Below are 20,029 nucleotides of genomic sequence, written 5' to 3'. Positions count from 1 at the left end.
TATCTCCAAAATTTCTTATTGAAAAGTCGTATGGCACTAGGAAGAAAGGAGTTTCTGGAGCGATTTGTGTGGGTTTTCAAAGCAACTATCCTTCCTGATTTACTGAAGTTTAGTTCTACATGTAATGGATGTCTGTCATCAGTTGAGATGATTTCCAGTTTCTTTAGCATTGCCCTCTGACACACACTAGTCAAATCATCTACATCAGCCCCAATAACTTTAGCTGCATACTTCGTAATCTGCTGGAGCTTTTTTGAGTTTTGGTTTGTCAGACTATTAAACCAGGCAATGAAACTGAAAGTGATCATGGACTGGATCATACTACGATAGAAGGACAACATGAGGTCCTTGTCTACTTTAAATAGTTTGAGTTTATGGAGGAGAAATAAGCACTGGTTGCATTTAGAAAAAAATTTTTTTGTATTTGTATTCCAGTTAAGATTGTTATCTAGGTAAGTTCCTAAGTATTTATATTCATTCACTATTTCTACCTCCTCTCCCAGAACTACAATAGGTGAACATACAGATTTCTGTCTCTTAAAATCAAATATCATTTCTTTGGTCTTTTTTACATTCAGAGTGAGAGAGTTTTTATTGCACCAGATTACCATACAGTCCACTTGATTTAGATAGTGGCTTTCATCCTCCCCAGATATGCATCCTATGATCATGGTGTCATCCGCATACTTAATAATGGAGCAGTGGTCATTGTTCTGTCTCAGGTCACTTGTGTACAGAGTAAACAGTAATGGTGATAAGACACACCCCTGTGGACTTCCTGTGTTTGAATGAAGAGCTTTTGAAAAAGTGTCCTGAACTTTAACTGTCTGTGAACGATTTAAGAGAAAGTTCTGAATCCATAGTATGATAAATGGGTTTACATTCATACTGTTTAATTTCCCAATCAGTATATGAGGCTGTATAGTATTGAACGCTGACGAAAAATCCAAAAATAGTGCTCTGACATATGAACCAGGCTGATCAAGAAAGGTATAGATTTGATATACAGACTGAACTGTTTTAATCTAGAAAATATTACTCTGTATTGTGCAAGTAGAGGCCAATACTATGGAAATTATATATTCAAAGGATATTGTCCTCATGTGAAAAGCTGGAACTACCAATCGTCTGATAACAGATCCAAATGGTTGCACGATAAAGGAGCTCAGATATCTGACTGCCAACAAAACATCTGTATGACAAATAATAGTGAGAGGAGAAACAATACGCACATAACACAAATGAAGATGGACCATAATTCCATGAAAATAAAAGGGCTCCTGTACTGTCCAATATTTTGCAAGTCAAAAGGCATTTTCAGATTTATGTATTATTTGGTTTGAGTAAAATCAGTAGGTGTTTGTTTCAGTCAGTTAATTTGGTGCAGTTTCAAACAACAACAACCTTTATTTATATAGCACATATTCATACAAATGATGCAGTGCTTTACAAGATGAAGAAAGAAAAGTTTATAAAAATGTAAATATTAAAATATGATTAGGCAATACCAAATAACAAAGAATAAAGTAAGGTCCAATGGACAGTAGGGCAGAAAAAAAAATACTCTAGAGGGCTGGAAAAAAAAAACAAAATCTGCAGGGGTTCCAAGGTCATGAGACTGTCCAGCCCCCACTGGGCATTCTACCTGACATAAATGATCTAAACAGCAACATTTTCAAACAAACTAGAAGTAAAGGTGTGGGGTGTTGTGCACTTCTATCATTGGGCATAAAAAATGTTTTCCTGGGAAAAATCAACATGAAAGTTCAACAAGAATTGCACTTGTGCATCACTGCATTTGCAGTAACTATGTGGTGTGTTTACCAACAACTTCTGTGAGCAGAAGACCTCTTATCTGATAATTAAGAGAGTACATGAGAATGATGAACTCCTTTGCATGCTACAGAAAGGACACTTTCATGTGGAATTTCAGTGTATAATGTTTTGTTTTTACTCTCTACATCTAAAGGTACATAACCTTTATTTAGTTTAGCTCAAATTATATATTTGCTGTCTTTAGCCCTGTAAACATATGATAATAAAATTCATGTCAGAATGTCTGATTAACTTTTACTTTAGAGTCCACAACGTGTATGAAGTGTAATCATTTTATTAGGCTACCCACCTGTACACATCACACTTTTGATGCAGATTTTGGGGTTTAATTGTTAATTGCACAAGCCATTCGTTTCTTGTCAACTCTGTATGTAGTTTAATTTACCTGATCCCAAGTGAATTTAGCAGTGGCAACTGCTATCTGATCACAAGAGAGATAAAGAGACTCTGACATACAATCATTTGCTAGGATTGACTGATGGATATTTACTTTCATGTGTGTGTGTGTATGATATTTTTTATACTCACATTGCCTAATTACCAGCAGAGATATTTCCCATAATGCACCGTATTTCCTGTACTTAGATCACTCCCGTGTCAGATCACATACCACACATGAACCTTTCCAGGGTTTGCATGGTAACGTATCGAGACAACTTTTTCTAATGGGCCTTGATCCAGTTGTTTTGGTTTGCATTAGAGTAAGATTGGCATGATCACATCTACCTAAATGAACAAGACTCTGGGGAGATCAAAACAAAAAGTTCCAGAAGAACTAAATGTGAAAATGCCTCAAAAGTGACACCCATCCATATGTTGGTGTTAGCTTTTGCATACTGTGGATTAGCTGGAAATACTTTTTTTAAAAACAAATAATGCTTATTAACACTGTGCTATTCAAATGGATTAAAAACAAATATTTTTCTATCACTCTTCTGACTTCAAATTGCAGAGCACCCTGGTCAATACCCTTAAAGAGGTACACACACACATATCAATGTACAAGTGTATTCTCAAAACATTACTTAAGATCCTTAATATACAGGCATAAAACACATTTCCAGTTGCTTTTGCATGTTCAATATTCTTAAATGAGTAGCATCATTTATTACACACAGATCACAAACAAGGCAATAAGTAAAGACTTTACATTTAAAATATTAATGCAGTGACATAAAATCATATTTCTTCTTCCCTTTGTGATATAACATTTTTTTCCATTTAAAAGTGTTCACAGGTCTTCAAAAGCAGACACAAAACTTAAAATTACAACAATGGCAGATTTCAGTGGTTACTTTTAACACACTTTCTCTGATTTGTAATCTATCAACATTTGAAAATTTGTAAAATACTTTTTCAAGCCTCTGGATTTTGTGATAAAGCATCACAATAAAGAAGGTTTAAAGTGGCACGTGAGACACATTTTTATCATATAAAGAAATGACAGCCAAACATAAAACATTTCTAATGAACCTCATAGCAGTCACATTGCTGGTGACCATTAGATTGCAGGTAAATGCCTTCTTGTCTTCATATATCTTAAATACTAAAATTTGCAAGATAAAATCAACATTTTCTTGGCTGGCTGGTAATGAACAACAAATGAGTAATTACAGAATTGAAAAATTGTTTTCCTAGTTAGTGCAGAACGTCTAGCAAATATCTGTAATGCATTTAAAAAAGCCATGTTTGGGGTGTCATCATTAATTGGTCTCACTAGATACAACCATTATACTGCTGCAGCATGCAAATATTGGCATTAAAATAACATGGTTTATTCTCCTTGTATAGTTTTCCTCACAATAACCATTTATTAAATTGTAAATTAATATATTTAACACTGAAAGAAGTGCCCAAGTGTGTTCCTCTTTACATGTTCATGCATTTATCCATTGTTTTGGAATAGTTTAAAAGTCCTCAGCATACAATGTTTGATCATTTGTTATTTAAATATCATAAAAATTAAACTGGAATATCTAAATAGTCAATAATTCAATTTTAAAATGTATTAGAGCTGATTAGTAGGCACACGGTAGAAATAAAATAACGCTTTTTGTCATATAGGGAAAGTTAAAAGGTAAAAAGAGTAAGAAAACAAGTAATAGATGATGTTGGGGAACGTTCAATAATCGTGTTTTTTATGGTTTTTGTTTGTCAAAGAAAATGTATTTTATTAATGTTTTATTGCAATATGTTAAGCCATCATGAATGTTAATTATATGTTCTTATTACTTACTTAATTTACTTACTTACTTACTTAATTACTTACTTGTATTTATTCAAGGCTGACCATAACATATAGTCCGTATCTTGGTAGCAATATGTACAATGTGAAAATCTGGAAAAGGTAAAAATAAAATAAACGTGCAATCATGCATATAAGAAAAACTAAGAGCAGAAGGTTTTAGGTTTTAGACGTATGCAGAATGGAAAGTCTGCCTTATGACGTACAAGTCTCCTTGTGTTGTCATGCCTTTCCCTCAGGCATTACACTTTTATTCTACATTCCAAAAAAATGTCCTGACAACATTAGTCTCATATAACTGTAAACTGCCCTTGTGTGAGTGTGTACACTCAGTGTCTGTATTTGATTCCTACCTGGTGACCATTCCTGTCAGGATTAAGCTTTGGATTCATATGAAGGGCACAAAAATTGCTGCAAATATCTGACCAGCTAACCAACCAGAACAAAATTGCAAATAAGACTTGGATTAGAAATATACAAAGTCACATACTACAAGTGCAAAGTGTGTTCGGGCACACAATTCAAGATTTAAAGCCAGATCCTTGTACATATCTATTGAAGGATTCAAGGGAGGTGGATCACACAAAAGATGTATTTCCAATCATTTTTTAATCCAGAACTAATTTTATGCTTTATAAATGAATTTCACAAGGAGGTGTGTAATATGATCCCCTAGAATGAGAATTATATAATGAGGTTTTAAGAAGTATTAAAGAAAATATAGATTTGCTACAATGTGGAAAAAGTGATTATGGAAATAAAGCTTTTTCATTAGGCAGGATGATCTCTGAATGAAATGCTGAGGATATAGCAGCCGTTAAAGAAACATAAAAGAAAAGAGAGTTCTTCTCTCAGCCAAGACACGACTGACTAGGGGCACAGAATTAAAAATTTATATTGAATTGAAAAAAGGTGATGAAATGGCTTAAAAAAAAGAAAGAATATTACAAAAGTTCTTTTATTTTTTAATTCTTTAAAAATTGATATTCAAGTGTATAGAAGGAAGAAAGAATAATAGTAATTAATAAGCATGAATTTAAAAAAATCATATGCAAGACGAAATCAGTGTTTAATTTGATCATAAATGTTATATTCTTTTTTATTATTGGTTGTGAATGTGATTTTTCACATCAGTCTTTCTTTTTTACAGTACCATTCAAACCTCTTGCATGATCATTACCCTACAACTTCTGCAATTTTACAAATAGAGCAGGGTGCCTCAATTGCAGAATAAACACTTCACAGTACTATGTCAAAGATTTGAAATCTTCCTTGTATATCTTCTGGCTTAAGCTTGCATTTCTGCCCTGGAGCTCCAGCTTCTTCCCACATTTTGATTAGTGTCTTTCATTTGTGGCAGTGTGTTCTATTGTCTAGGTATATGCCCTGCAGCTTATTTTTTTTTTCCTATCCTAGTGACTTTCCGTCTTAAGTATTCGTATATTTTTACAGTCACAGTCAAACAGATGTGAGATTGAAATATAGAGCAAGGTACTGGGCAGTATATTAGATAGTAGTACGCCAGGGACCTTCAAAGCTCAACTTGATATAATTTTGGAGAAATTAAGCGAACAGAATTGATAGTTTGTTGGGCTGAATGTTCTCTTCAAAATTGTTTGGATGCAGTCTTGATGCTCTAAGACTAGCAATTGCGGTGTGAAGAATTATAATTTTCTTGCTTTGAATAATATATTTACATTATGTATTAGATATTTTAAATTTGCATATATCACATGCTGTTCTTCTTTATGCCTCATCATTATGTCTTTTGGTATTATTGTTGCATTTCTTTTTACTATATTTATGCTTATTTTATAGTGCACTGATCTCAAAAATAGCTGTGCATTTAATAAAAATAAACCTGAGTTAAAATAAATATACATTTTTAATATAAAAGTAAAAAACTCCTGTTTGAAATAAAAACTCCTGTGATAAACTAGGAGCCATCATTAAACAGAAAGAATATATACAGTACATACTATTTCAAAAATCTACAAAAATTAAAAACATCAGCTAACCAGATCACTTCAAGAAAAAAACAAACCAAAAAAAGCGTTTATGCATATTTTATAGTGCACTGAGCTCATAAGTAGCCGTACTTTTAATAAAAAGAAGCAAGTTGAATTTTAAAATATACCTTTTTAATGCAAATGTCAATCTTGTGATAAACTGTAAAAATGAGTGATTTTCTGAGCCATCATAAAGAAGAAAGAACATATACGTACTATACTAGTACTGTCTATAGTGCTAAATCTATCAGCTAACCAGATCACTTCAAACAAAATTGAAACAGTCCATATACACATATGCAGAGCTGCATAAGGCTAGATTTCATTTCTATTTTATAATGTCAGACATTAAATGTTCAGAAATCAAATGAATATTTGGAAAGATATTTTCTTTTTTTGCTGCTGAATAGGCAAGGACAGAACTTTTTGTATTATAAATGTACACTTTCTTACAAAACATTGTTAGTAATGTACTTTTCAACAAATCCCTGTTTCCACTGACTTACAAATTGAATCATTATCAATCACTCTAGCAGTATCTTCTATCGAATCATAAAGTGTCAATTGAATACACTGCATGCCCAGGTTATTATTTTTGCAGTTCTCAGTAGAACTGAATAAATTGATTTAGCTTAGTCTTTTATTTCAGATGTAGAATGTTCACAGTTACATTTTCAGGCAGGACAGAAATATTATAAATGAAAATTCAAGTAAAATTCACTTTTCTGTCTGGATAATTTTCAAAACAATTGATATTTGATCATTTCAAAAGTGATGATGAGTTGAGTGTGTTAATCTGATGTAGCACAAGTGCCTGTTTGATATGTATACATATTCAATTACACAATTGCATACTTATTTTAATTGCACTATTCATACTTTAATTAATTTTGAGATTGCCTGGTTAAATGAAAGGCAGTACCAGCCTCAGTATCATCAAGTGAAAGTCAGGAGGTAACCTTTAACAAGATGATTTTCCATCACAGGGCACAGTCACTCATACAGGGTCGATTTAGAAACAACAATTACCATACTCTTATGTACAGGATATACTGTATGAAAAACCAGAGGATCAAAAACAATTTTGATTCTCGAGTTACTGTATATGGCACTAACACTGACCACTTTTAAATGCACTAGTTTTTTTTTAATACACCACACTGAGTGGCTTAGGTATGGTATATTAATAAATAAATAAATACACCGGGTTACAAACATTTATATATCATTTAAAACAACAGGGCTTTCCTGTCTTCTTAAAAATTCCAAAACCTTTTCATTTGTCATTACCTCTCGCCCTCTACTTTCCGACTTGATTTTTTTTTTTAAATGAGCCATGGCCTCAACTAACCTCTAGACTTTAGACTTATTAGTCTATTAGAGAGTCTTTAGGGCTCTTTAATGCGATGAGACTGATGCACAACAAGGGCATATGATGAAATGCCACTGAGGCTCAAACGTAGACAATCATTTCCATTAAACCGCTATTCTGAATGGTTATTTAAAGGACCAGGAGGGTAAGAAAATCAAATGTTACTTGCTTAATGTCACCAGAATACCAATTAAAAACTACTTGTACTTCATCTTGAAGGTAACAGGAACTAAAACATTATCTTAAACATATGTTAGCCTTTGTCAGATGTCCACTGTGCATTCATATGGAGCTACTCTCCCTTCAGAAGTATGATTTCATTATTTATATTAGTAAATTTCTCTGTATGCCTGGTGTTCTGCCTAACCCTACACCCTTTCACAATGATGTTATAACTGTATGTATAGTTGTATGCATGTTCTCCTTGGTTCATCTTATTGTTATATTGCTTTGTTTACTGTAGACAAACCTTAGAGGCTCATACTAATTTACATCACAGATATACCTGACCATGCAAAATTTTCATGCATTATCATATATATCCAGTCAAATAAACTGCACTATGGCGATACCCAAAATTTAGTTAAACTGTATCTAAACTAATTAAACACACCAAGGTTAGCTGATGAAAAGACCCTCTCTTATAGTACAGTTTGTATTTTTGTGATTGGCTAGACAGAGGCACCGAGCTGGGAAAGATGTGCAACAGGTTAGGCTGATAAAGGATAAAGATGGAAATATACTCGCAAGTGAGAAGGGTGTGTTGATCAGATGAAAAGAGTACTTTTAGAGGCTGATGAATGAAGAGAATGAGAGAGAGAGAAGGTTGGATGATGTGCAACGGATTAACAAGGAGGAAGTAAGAACAGCTATGAAGAGGATGAAAAATGGAAAGGCCGTTGGTCCAGATGACATACTTGTGGAAGCATGGAAGTGTTTAGGAGAGATGGCAGTGGAGTTTTTAACATGATTTGTTTAATGGAATCTTGGAAAGTGAGAGGATGTCTGAGGAGTGTAGAAGAAGTGTACCGGTACTCATTTTTAAGAATAATGGGGATGTGCAGAGCTGTAGTAACTACAGGGGGATAAAATTCATGAGCCACAGCATGAAGTTATGGGAAAGAGTAGTGGAAGCTAGGTTAAGAAGGGAGGTGATGATTAGTGAGCAGCAGTATGGTTTCATGCCATGAAAGAGCACCACAGATGTGATGTTTTCTCTGAGGGTGTTGATGGAGAAGTATAGAGAAGGCCAGAACAAGTTGTATTATGTCTTTGTGGACCTGGAGAAAGCATATGACAGGGTGCCCAAAGGAGGAGTTGTGGTATTGTATGAGGAAGTCAGGAGTGGCAGAGAAGTACGTAAGAGTTGTACAGGATATGTATGAGGGAAGTGTGACAGTGGTGAGGTCTGTGGTAGGAGTGATGGATGCATTCAACGTGGAGGTGGGATTACATCAGGGATCGGCTCTGAGAACTTTCTTATTTTCAATGGTGATGGACAGGTTGACAGACGAGATTAGACAGGAGTCCCCGTGGACTATGATGTTTGCTGATGACACTGTGATCTATAGCGAGAGTATGGAGCAGGTCAAGGAGACACTGGAGAGGTGGAGATATGATTTAGAGAGGAGAGGAATGAAGGTCAGTAGGAACAAGACAGAATACATGTGTGTGAATGAAAGGGAGGTCAGTGGAATGGTGAGGATGCAGGGAGTAGAGATGGCGAAGGTGGAAAAGTTGAAATACTTGGGATCAACAGTACAGAGTACGGATTGTGGAAAAGAAGTGAAAAAGGGTGGAATGGGTGAAAAGAGTGTCAGGAGTAACTTGTGACAGACGGGTATCAGCAAGAGTGAAAGGGAAGGTCTACAGGACGGTAGTAAAACCGGCTATGTAGTATGGGCTGGAGATGGTGGCACTGACCAGAAAGCAGGAGACAGAGCTGGAGGTGGCAGAGTTAAAGATGCTACGATTTGCATTGGGTATGACGAGGATGTGCATGATTAGAAATAGATAGATAGATAGATAGATAGATAGATAGATAGATAGATAGATAGATAGATAGATAGATAGATAGATAGATAGATAGATAGATAGATAGATAGATAGATAGATAGATAGATAGATAGATAGATAGATAGATAGATACTTTATTAATCCCAATGGGAAATTCAATTCAAATTCAATGGGAAATTAATGAGTACATTAGAGGGTCAACTCAGGTTTCACGGTTGGGAGACAAATTTAGAGAAGCGAGATTGCGTTGGTTTGTACATGTGCAGAGGAGAGATGCTGAGTATATTGGGAAAAGGATGTTAAGGATAGAGCAGTCAGGCAAGAGGAAAAGAGGTAAGCCTAAGAGAAGGCTTATAGATGTGGTGAGAAAAGACATGCAGATGATGGGTATAACAGAGCAACATGCAGAAGACAGGAAGATATAGAAAAAGATGATCCACTGTGGTAACCCCTAACGGGAGTAGCCAAAAGAAGAAGAAGAAGACTGTAAGGACATCATGAAACACTAAGCATCCCTGGAAGACTGGCCAATCATATGTGGAATCATCTCCTCTGTAGGCTACCATGGCCACACTCACATACAGCCCAACTGTATATAAGTGGACACAATAAGATAATCATAAGCCTACCACACTGAGAGCTTAATTTCAATTTATTCTGGCTTAAAATACTTGACAGATGTTGTATATGAATGAAAACATTTCTTCTCTAACTATATGTTATCACGTAACACTTTTATCCATATTCCTTATTTCTTGACTGTCAAATGCTAAAAAGTGGGTTTCAATTATCGTTGCCCCATTAGTAAAGTTAAAATTAAGTATTTAGACTCTGGATCAACTTGTTAATTCTAACATTTCTACTATTGGTTATGACCTCGAGGGGGTCCAGAGTGCATTCTATAACTGAGCTTGCCCTTTTAATTAGCTTGTTGATTTGGTTGGCCTCTCTTGAAGTGATATTACCAGCCCAGCACACCACAGCATAAAAAAATTGCTTTGGCCAACAAAGAGCTGTAAAAGATGTGAAGGAGGTGATTTCCTATATTAGAGGAATGCAGTGCCCTATCTTATATGGATCCCTGTGTTCTGAGACCAGCCTAACCTGTCAAATACATGTAAGATATACCATCTCTACATCCACTCCCTAGATAGTGACTGTACATAGAGGCTCTTTGGTGCAGCAAAAGTCAATAACCAGTTCATTGGTTTTTCTGATGTTAATCGCAGACTATTCCCTTTGCACCAAGAAGCAAACTTCTCCACCTGACTCCTATTCTGTCTCTTATCCCGTTTATCAACACACCACATAAGTGCAGAATCATCTGAGAATTTCTGTAAGTGACATGACCTGGTATTATATTTATAGTCTGAGGTGTAAAGCGAAAGGAGATTGAATGTTCGTTATGGTATTCCAGTGTTGCTCACATCCATAGAAGAAACATAGTCCTTTAGGCTCACAAACACGAATATGACTTTCAAAGAAGTAGGGAAAGAGGCAGGTCGGTCATCTATAGCTGGTCGGCCATGACTCCAGAAGCAGTCAAGGGCTACACTTTAAAAGAAGCCTTCTTCCCTCAATCAGATGAACATGGAGTCAGGTGTGAAGATGAAGCTAAGCCACGCCTGGGAAGGAAGTGGTGAAAGAGAAGAGAAACCTGCCAGCATTATTGGTAAGACAGAAAAGGGGAGGAGAAAAGTTGGCCAGGAACAAAATATTAATAATTATGGAGAAAGGCCCTGATTTGGCAAGTGTTTATTGTTTTATCTTTCTATAACCTGTGCCCTTTACCTTCCCAGAACCCCTTTTTCTAGAAATGACAACATTTGTGACTAGACTGGGTGTGGGCGGTGTCTGTGGGTTCTTTTAAGTAAGAGAGTAGGCTAGAACACACCTCCCACTGGTCAAAATACTCACAATCTATAGTAAATTTAATTTATAATGTTTGCAGGAATATTTCATGAGGGTGAATGCATACAAATATTGAAATATAATGTACTGCATTTTTTCACTGTGCCCCTCTAAATGTAATGGTGCTGTTCCAGTCCAGCCCAGACAGGCAATTGTTCAGTATAAGACAAGAAAAGAATATGGGAGTATACTGTATACAGTATGGACTACATTATTTAAAGGATGGACTACAGTACCCAAAAAATGCTGCCATCTGTCTGAGTAGTGCTAGCAACTGTAGAGGCATTTCTGGAAGAAAGCAAAAATAGCAATAGGGGAATGGGGAACCAGAAGTAGAAAGGTTATAATGCGTGTTCTGTTTCCTCTGAAAACAGGGGTTCAAATCAGACATCTTTCAAAGAAAACCATTTTGCAACGAACATTTCAAATGATCCAGCAATTTCTTCTACAAACTCAAATTGAGCACCTTAGTTTTAAAGTAATGCAGCTGAAATTATATAGTGCAGGCTATCTCTTTAGAACTTCTGTTTTGTCTGCAACAAAAACTTGACTGTGTTAGTTAAGGCATAGATAGAGCATGGTCAAAAGAACCTAAAGTAAATGTGTTGGTCAAAGATGCTTGACAGAATTGTAGTTGCATATTTGAGAATCTGATAACTGAAGAAAATTGTTTAGTTTTCAGACAAGTACATGTTGATGCACTTAATAATAACAATACAATTCTTAACAGAATTGGTTTATGTGCAATCAAAAATTTGCAATACTAAAAACATGGAAGGCACAAGAAACAATGGATCAGTAGAAGAAGCTTCTGAAAATTCATAATGAATATATGAAAATATCCAGCCTACATAGTCTTGATTCAAATCACAATGAACATCTGGGTATGCAGTGATCTGGCTTTCTGTGCAAAGCAGTTACTAAGCAAAGAGACAGATCCAGAGAGTGTGACTGTGCAACCAACGCTTCATTTCATATTTTCAAAGTCAGGACACTGACATTGTTCCAATTTTACAGAGATTCCATAAAAATTAATCATCCCGAGCATTATATAGCATGTACAAAACATATAAAACCTTAAATTAAGAAATTACCTGAGGCGGGAGAAGGGGTAGTCTAATATAGGCAAGCAGCATGCTAAGATCTTTACATCTTTTTTGTAGATCGTGTTTCACCCACATCATAAGTGCATGAAATATTGTTTCTTCATCAGGTACATTAACATCATCACTGGCCAGAAGTTTAAGAATTTCATCAGCGGAAAGCAGCAAGAACTCTTGATTTCTTATAACTTCCATGATATTTTCCTGTCAAAGGAAAAAATATACTAGGATTACAAAAATACAAAAATAAAACGAAGGAGAGGAGGCAAAAGGTGAGCTGTAGCTACACTAGTTATTTTAATGCCTTAAATAAACATATAAATTAACCTGCAATAATCTACTTTTAAATTTAGGGCTTTAGAGCAATAAAGATGACACAAGTGTTTCTTTTCTATGTAAAATGTTTTTTGCATAACATATTTAGAATTAAAATTAAAAAGTTGCCTTTAAGACAATTTAAAAGAAAAGTTATGAAGAATTTATGAAAATCTAGTTTCTACTGATACATATATCCATTTATTGTCCTTTTTCTGGACTAGCTTTATCCATTATAGAGTCAGAGTGAGCTAAAGAATTGCATTTAACCAACCCAGGATACGCCATCTCCCCATTACTGAGCACATATACACTGTCTCATACTAGACCTGCCCTAAATGTCTTTGGGGCAAGGACAAAAACTCATACTACCCAGAAGGTCAAGCATATGTACTGCAAAGTCCAGATAGACAAGGAACAAGCCTACAATCATCCCCACATGTCTGCAGCTTTCAGGCAGCTATACTAACGACTGTGCCACCATGCTATCCCACTTTAATTGTGCAATATATGTTGTTAGGTAATTGCACATCACGTTCCAATACACATGAGATATATCCCCGATTCAGTCCTCACTGGTTTGCCTTTTGTGTAGGTTTCCATAGTCATCCTTTTCATTTCTTTGAATTTCTTCTATAGCCAAGTATCTAGCTGTCAAATTTACAAATGTCCTCAGGCAAGCTTTTGTTTTCTTTGATTCATCACATTCTATTGAGGGCAAATTGATGCCCAGGTCCCATCAATATTGGGTTTAGCTGTGCTTCTGTTCTAGCATAAAAATATAGATGGATAAATGTATCATTACCAAATATGAAAAGGTTTAGAATCAACTGCAAAATAATCATCATAGGCAGAAGAATGTTATAAACTGTATGCTGATCCAATTTCAAAGTAATAAAACCAAATCTCTTGGGTATTATAAATGTTTTATTAGTTTTCAACTAATTAAAAATGTAAAATGATATTTTAAATAATGTGGAATATGTGTCTGCAAACAGAAATAATAGAACATGTCTCTAAACCAGATTTTTAGAGTTAATTATATTGCATATATTTGTAGAACTGTTAATAATAATAATCATAATAATAATAATGAATGATAGACTTAACAAATAATAACAAACAAGAAACAATATAATACACACTGCATAAATGTAAAACAAAAATAAATAAAAAAATAACAAAATAAAGCATGCATAATTAAATAATGCAGAATAGTATCCAAATAAAAAGAAGCAGACCTCAAAAGATTTTAAAGTCTTTAAAAGCTACTTGTTTTAAGTAGCTTCTAAAACAAAACTGAGCATGTTTCCAATGACAACTGATAAGGCATTTAATAGTTGTGGCCTACTGCAGGAAAAAGTTGCCTCCCTCATGGATCTAAGTTTCCAATGGGGCCATCAGAACAGACAAAGGGCAAAATGGCCTGGGCCATGGACCCCTTTATACAGTGGTGTGAAAAACTATTTGCCCCCTTCCTGATTTCTTATTCTTTTGCATGTTTGTCACACAAAATGTTTCTGATCATCAAACACATTTAACCATTAGTCAAATATAACACAAGTAAACACAAAATGCAGTTTTTAAATGATGGTTTTTATTATTTAGGGAGAAAAAAAATCCAAACCTACATGGCCCTGTGTGAAAAAGTAATTGCCCCCTTGTTAAAAAATAACCTAACTGTGGTGTATCACACCTGAGTTCAATTTCCGTAGCCACCCCCAGGCCTGATTACTGCCACAACTGTTTCAATCAAGAAATCACTTAAATAGGAGCTGCCTGACACAGAGAAGTAGACCAAAAGCACCTCAAAAGCTAGACATCATGCCAAGATCCAAAGAAATTCAGGAACAAATGAGAACAGAAGTAATTGAGATCTATCAGTCTGGTAAAGGTTATAAAGCCATTTCTAAAGCTTTGGGACTCCAGCGAACCACAGTGAGAGCCATTATCTACAAATGGCAAAAACATGGAACAGTGGTGAACCTTCCCAGGAGTGGCCGGCCGACCAAAATTACCCCAAGAGCGCAGAGACGACTCATCCGAGAGGTCACAAAAGACCCCAGGACAACGTCTAAAGAACTGCAGGCCTCACTTGCCTCAATTAAGGTCAGTGTTCACGACTCCACCATAAGAAAGAGACTGGGCAAAAACGGCCTGCATGGCAGATTTCCAAGACGCAAACCACTGTTAAGCAAAAAGAACATTAGGGCTCGTCTCAATTTTGCTAAGAAACATCTCAATGATTGCCAAGACTTTTGGGAAAATACCTTGTGGACTGATGAGACAAAAGTTGAACTTTTTGGAAGGCAAATGTCCCGTTACATCTGGCGTAAAAGGAACACAGCATTTCAGAAAAAGAACATCATACCAACAGTAAAATATGGTGGTGGTAGTGTGATGGTCTAGGGTTGTTTTGCTGCTTCAGGACCTGGAAGGCTTGCTGTGATAGATGGAACCATGAATTCTACTGTCTACCAAAAAATCCTGAAGGAGAATGTCCGGCCATCTGTTCGTCAACTCAAGCTGAAGCGATCTTGGGTGCTGCAACAGGACAATGACCCAAAACACACCAGCAAATCCACCTCTGAATGGCTGAAGAAAAACAAAATGAAGACTTTGGAGTGGCCTAGTCAAAGTCCTGACCTGAATCCAATTGAGATGCTATGGCATGACCTTAAAAAGGCGGTTCATGCTAGAAAACCCTCAAATAAAGCTGAATTACAACAATTTTGCAAAGATGAGTGGGCCAAAATTCCTCCAGAGCGCTGTAAAAGACTCATTGCAAGTTATCGCAAACGCTTGATTGCAGTTATTGCTGCTAAGGGTGGCCCAACCAGTTATTAGGTTCAGGGGGCAATTACTTTTTCACACAGGGCCATGTAGGTTTGGATTTTCTTTTCTTCCTAAATAATAAACACCACCATTTACAAACTGCATTTTGTGTTTACTTGTGTTATATTTGACTAATGGTTAAATGTGTTTGATGATCAGAAACATTTTGTGTGACAAACATGCAAAAGAATAAGAAATCAGGAAGGGGGCAAATAGTTTTTCACACCACTGTATGTGAGGATAACAGTTTTGAATGTACTGTATGCAGGAACAGGGAACTAATGCAATTATGACAAAGCAGAGGGCAATATGATGGTGATATGACATTTGAACAGCACAAGTATTGCACCCACTAGAGGCTCAAGGGATTTTTCAAGTAATCCATAAAAACGTCCATTAAAATAGTCCTGTTAAGAAACTATGAAGACATGAATAAGCTATTCAGCAGCAGATTATAAGAGAAATGGCTGAAGTCTACTTCTTATGGAAGAATGAAATTTTAGTAATTTTTTAGCATGTACTTCAAAAGTAAGCTGACTATCAAAAGTAATTCCAAGGTTATGGGCATAGGTGATAGGTGAGAGGTGTTTTCGACTGAGAGACTAAAATATTTGTGTATAGATGAAAAAATACCAATTTAAAGAGTCCTAGTTTTGGAACATTTTAAGTTAAGAACATAATGTTGCCTCCACAATTTAATTTCTTGAATGCAACTGTTAAGGGCAGTAGAATTTGGTTTATATTTAGGTTTTATACCAGTATAGATTGGAGTGTCATCTGCACAGCAGTGATAACCCAAATTTTATTTTCTTGTTATATGCCCTACGGCCAACATACAGATGCTGAACAGAACAGGCCACAGAACCAAACCCTGGGGAACACCATGACGTACTGGGACAGAGGGGGATTTGTTGCTATCTAAGAGAACAAACTGAGAGTGATCGGATAAGTAGAACTGAAACCAATCAAACACAGTACCACATAGCCTTAACCACGTGTCCATACAGTCGATTACTGTAGGAGGGCATGACCGAAACTGACAATTAATTAACCCAATAAAAATTCTCCTCCATCTTCCTACATTATTTTTCCATCCCTGGGGTGGGCAAGTTAAAATCCCTTCTTTTTCCTACATTTATTTAGTCGTAACTCACATTCCTACAACACAGTAATCTATTGATATTGTTCACATATTCTCATCCATCCATTATCCAACCCACTATATCCTAACTAAAGGGTCACGGGGGTCTGCTGGAGCCAATCCCAGCCAACATAGGCAGGAAACAAACACCGGACACAGCGCCAGCCCACCGCAGGGCAACACACACACAACCCCCCACACACCAAGCACACACTAGGGACAATTTAGGATCGCCAATGCACCTAACCTGCATGTCTTTGGACTGTGGGAGGAAACCAGAGCACCGGAAGGAAACCCACGCAGACACAGGGAGAACATTCAAACTCCACACAGGGAGGACCCGGGTCTCCTAACTGCGAGGCAGCAGCGCTACCACTGCGCCACCGTGCTGCCCTCACATATTCTCCTAAAATCAAAATAGAAAATGTATTCAAAAATGTGATTTATAAAATTACATTTATAAATGTATTCAAAAATGTAATTTATAATAATCAGGCATTGTATTACATATATACACCCTCATGAAAATGTAAGTACACCTCATGAATTTTTTTTCTTATTTTAAAACATTGTGAACATATCAAGATTTGGTCTTCATTTAAACAGTATCTATATATAAAGGTGATATAAAATAACAGATATCATGCCATATTTACATTGTGTAGTTCATAATTTAAATAAATATACATTCAAATTTAATATGTGGAAAAATTAAGCACATCCCTACATTAATCACTATCTCAAATACCTAAAATTAGAATCTTGTGCAGCAGATCGGGGCAAATGATTAGAACATCATTAGTGAGGATGTTGGAGGAACCTGTCTTTCTTAAAGCTCAGAGATTTAGTTTGGTTTACTCGTTGTTGTTGATTCTGAGGCCATCAGAAAGAAGGTCATACATGGCTGTTCTGAGAAACAACTTAAAAAGATCTCCAAAAAATTGGAGATCAACCATAACTATCAGGAAGATCATCTACAAGTGGAGAAGATTTCAAGCAACTCCCATCATGTCCAGGCCAGGCTGCTCCGAGAACAGAACGCAGGATATTGAAAGAAGTTCCTAAGTACCTCAGCATTTCAGCAATGAGCTCTTTCCACTATTGATGTCAAAGTACATGAGTCTACCATTAGAAAGAGGCTGCACAAATTAGATCTACGTGTAAGGTGTGCCAGGAGGAAACCTTTGCTGGAAGAAAGAATATTAGGATAAGACTAAAGTTTGCATATGAACACATAGGCCAAGACTTACAGAATACTATGCTTTGGACAGATGATGCAAGAGATAGCATTATTTTACCGTAACACCAGAAATCATGTTTGTCGAAAACCAAAGACAGCATTTGACTAGAAAAACCTTATACTACAGTAACTGTAAGTCAAGGTTTTAGGACATCAATTTTGGGGCTGTGTAAAGCTTGGTGATTGATATGTCAAAATTTTAGGCTGCTGTATCAGGTCCTTGGCAGCATATCATCAGAGAATTCATTATGATATTCATTGTATCAAATGGTACTTAAGGATAATGTGAGGACATCTGTCAGAAGATTGAAGCTCAGTCAAAGGTGGACCTTGCAACATGATACTGACCCAGAATATCAGTAAGTCCACCAAGGAATGTCTGAAAAGAAGGAAATGGAGGGTTCTGGAATGGCTAAATCAAAACCTGGATCTGAATTCACTCTTCAGACATGACACAACTGAAAGAATTCTGCTTTGACAACTAGAAAAAAACTTTCTCCCAGTCAATGTCAGAAACTGTTAGACAGTAAACACTCACATCAGGGAGCAATACCAGCTATTAGAGCCAAGGGTATGCTTACTTTTTTCCACATACAAAAATGCCTATCTGTTCATTTTTCTGGAATAAGTTATTACCCTGTCAGATATTCATTGTTTTTTTAATTACATCACCATTATCTAAAAATACTGTTTTAAATGAAGATAACATCTTGATATGTTCACATATGGTAAAAAAAGAAAAAAAAATCCTCTGGTACACTTACTTTTTTACTTGACTGCAATTTACAAAAAAAAAAAAAAAATAAAATAATAATACTGTTATGTATTATTTCGGATATTGTAATGGGCAGAATGTTTCCTGGGAAGTGGCAGTACTGGCTAAGTTAGAGGAAAAGCTGATGGGAATGAAAGAGAGAGAACCATACAGAGGGCATGAGAAGTTATGCAGATATTAGTGCAGAAGAAAAGAGGCCACTAGGCAGTGGTAAGATATGAATGTATACTATGTATCCCCTAGAAGGCAGACAATTCCAACAGAGTCCAGCTGTAGTCAGGACAGTTTTATGCCTCAGACAGATTCAGCGACCTGAGACATTCTGAGGCCCATAAGATGACGCCCTGTCAGCTGCATCTCTTTTGACTCCACCCACTTTCCACAACCCCCGTTCCCCTCCTCCATGTTTGCAGTACAGTTTTGTACTAAGTGTACTGTTATAGTAATTGGTGGCAAACTGAACATATGTGTGCAAAAAAATATTTATATTATAAATAAAAAAACTTTACCAGGATAAACTGTTGTGCTAATGTAATAAACATCTCTTCATACTTGCTGTGAGGTTGCGAGTCATCCCCAAATGGACACGCAAAGGCACTTATTATACCTCTTCGTGCTTCTGAGGCTCCTCTGGAGCAGAAACTCCGCCACAATTAATGCATCACATCATTAATATGGATATTAAAATTCTGTACACCAGAAATTATATAGTACTAATGATAAAGCACAGAGAGGACCACAAAGATAAAATAGAGCTCCTAAACATCCAGCTCATGGTATTGCATATTTTGACTGTTTACACAAATTATATAGTTTATTGGATTCAGAGCCTATAAGAATATGTAGTGTTAATCGTAACTGAGTGCAACATATAATTTATTCTTCTTTGTCTTCTTCCTTAGTATTTCCCATTTTTATATGGGGTCAGCCTTCTGATTACCAGTGTAGATCTTTAGCCACAGAGCCACTACTCACTTGAGTGCAGCATATAACTAATGTATTACAAAATACAGTCTCATGAATGAGACATGACAAACACAGATATAAAATGTATACTATAAAATACAAAATGTTAAGATTTTTTGTTCAATTTGCTTCTAATATATGACAGCAAAACAACTGCTTTGGATGCAAAACTGAAAGACCTTGATAGTTTAGAAATTTAATAAATGCTGGATACACATTTGAGTGCAGGAACTAAAGTGAATTGAAGTCGTCATGAGGGGGGTGT

General features: G+C 35.9%; 1 protein-coding gene across 2 annotated transcripts in view; it reads right to left on the bottom strand.

The window, feature by feature from the left end:
• Positions 1-20,029, bottom strand: part of LOC114651109 (kelch-like protein 1) — a 435,523-nt gene that overhangs the window by 155,118 nt on the left and 260,376 nt on the right. For both annotated transcript variants that reach the window (XR_007934632.1, XM_028801068.2), the window contains exon 5: positions 12,484-12,696. Coding sequence is in view for 1 of the 2 variants with exons in the window: in XM_028801068.2 (XP_028656901.1) it covers positions 12,484-12,696 (213 nt within the window). In the remaining variant the exon portion in view is untranslated. The remainder of the gene's footprint in view (positions 1-12,483; positions 12,697-20,029) is intronic.

Source organism: Erpetoichthys calabaricus, chromosome 4, assembly GCF_900747795.2.
Source record: "Erpetoichthys calabaricus chromosome 4, fErpCal1.3, whole genome shotgun sequence".
Taxonomy (NCBI): domain Eukaryota; kingdom Metazoa; phylum Chordata; class Cladistia; order Polypteriformes; family Polypteridae; genus Erpetoichthys; species Erpetoichthys calabaricus.
The sequence above is the reverse complement of the archived record's forward strand: the minus strand, read 5'-3'. Positions and strand labels throughout refer to the sequence as shown.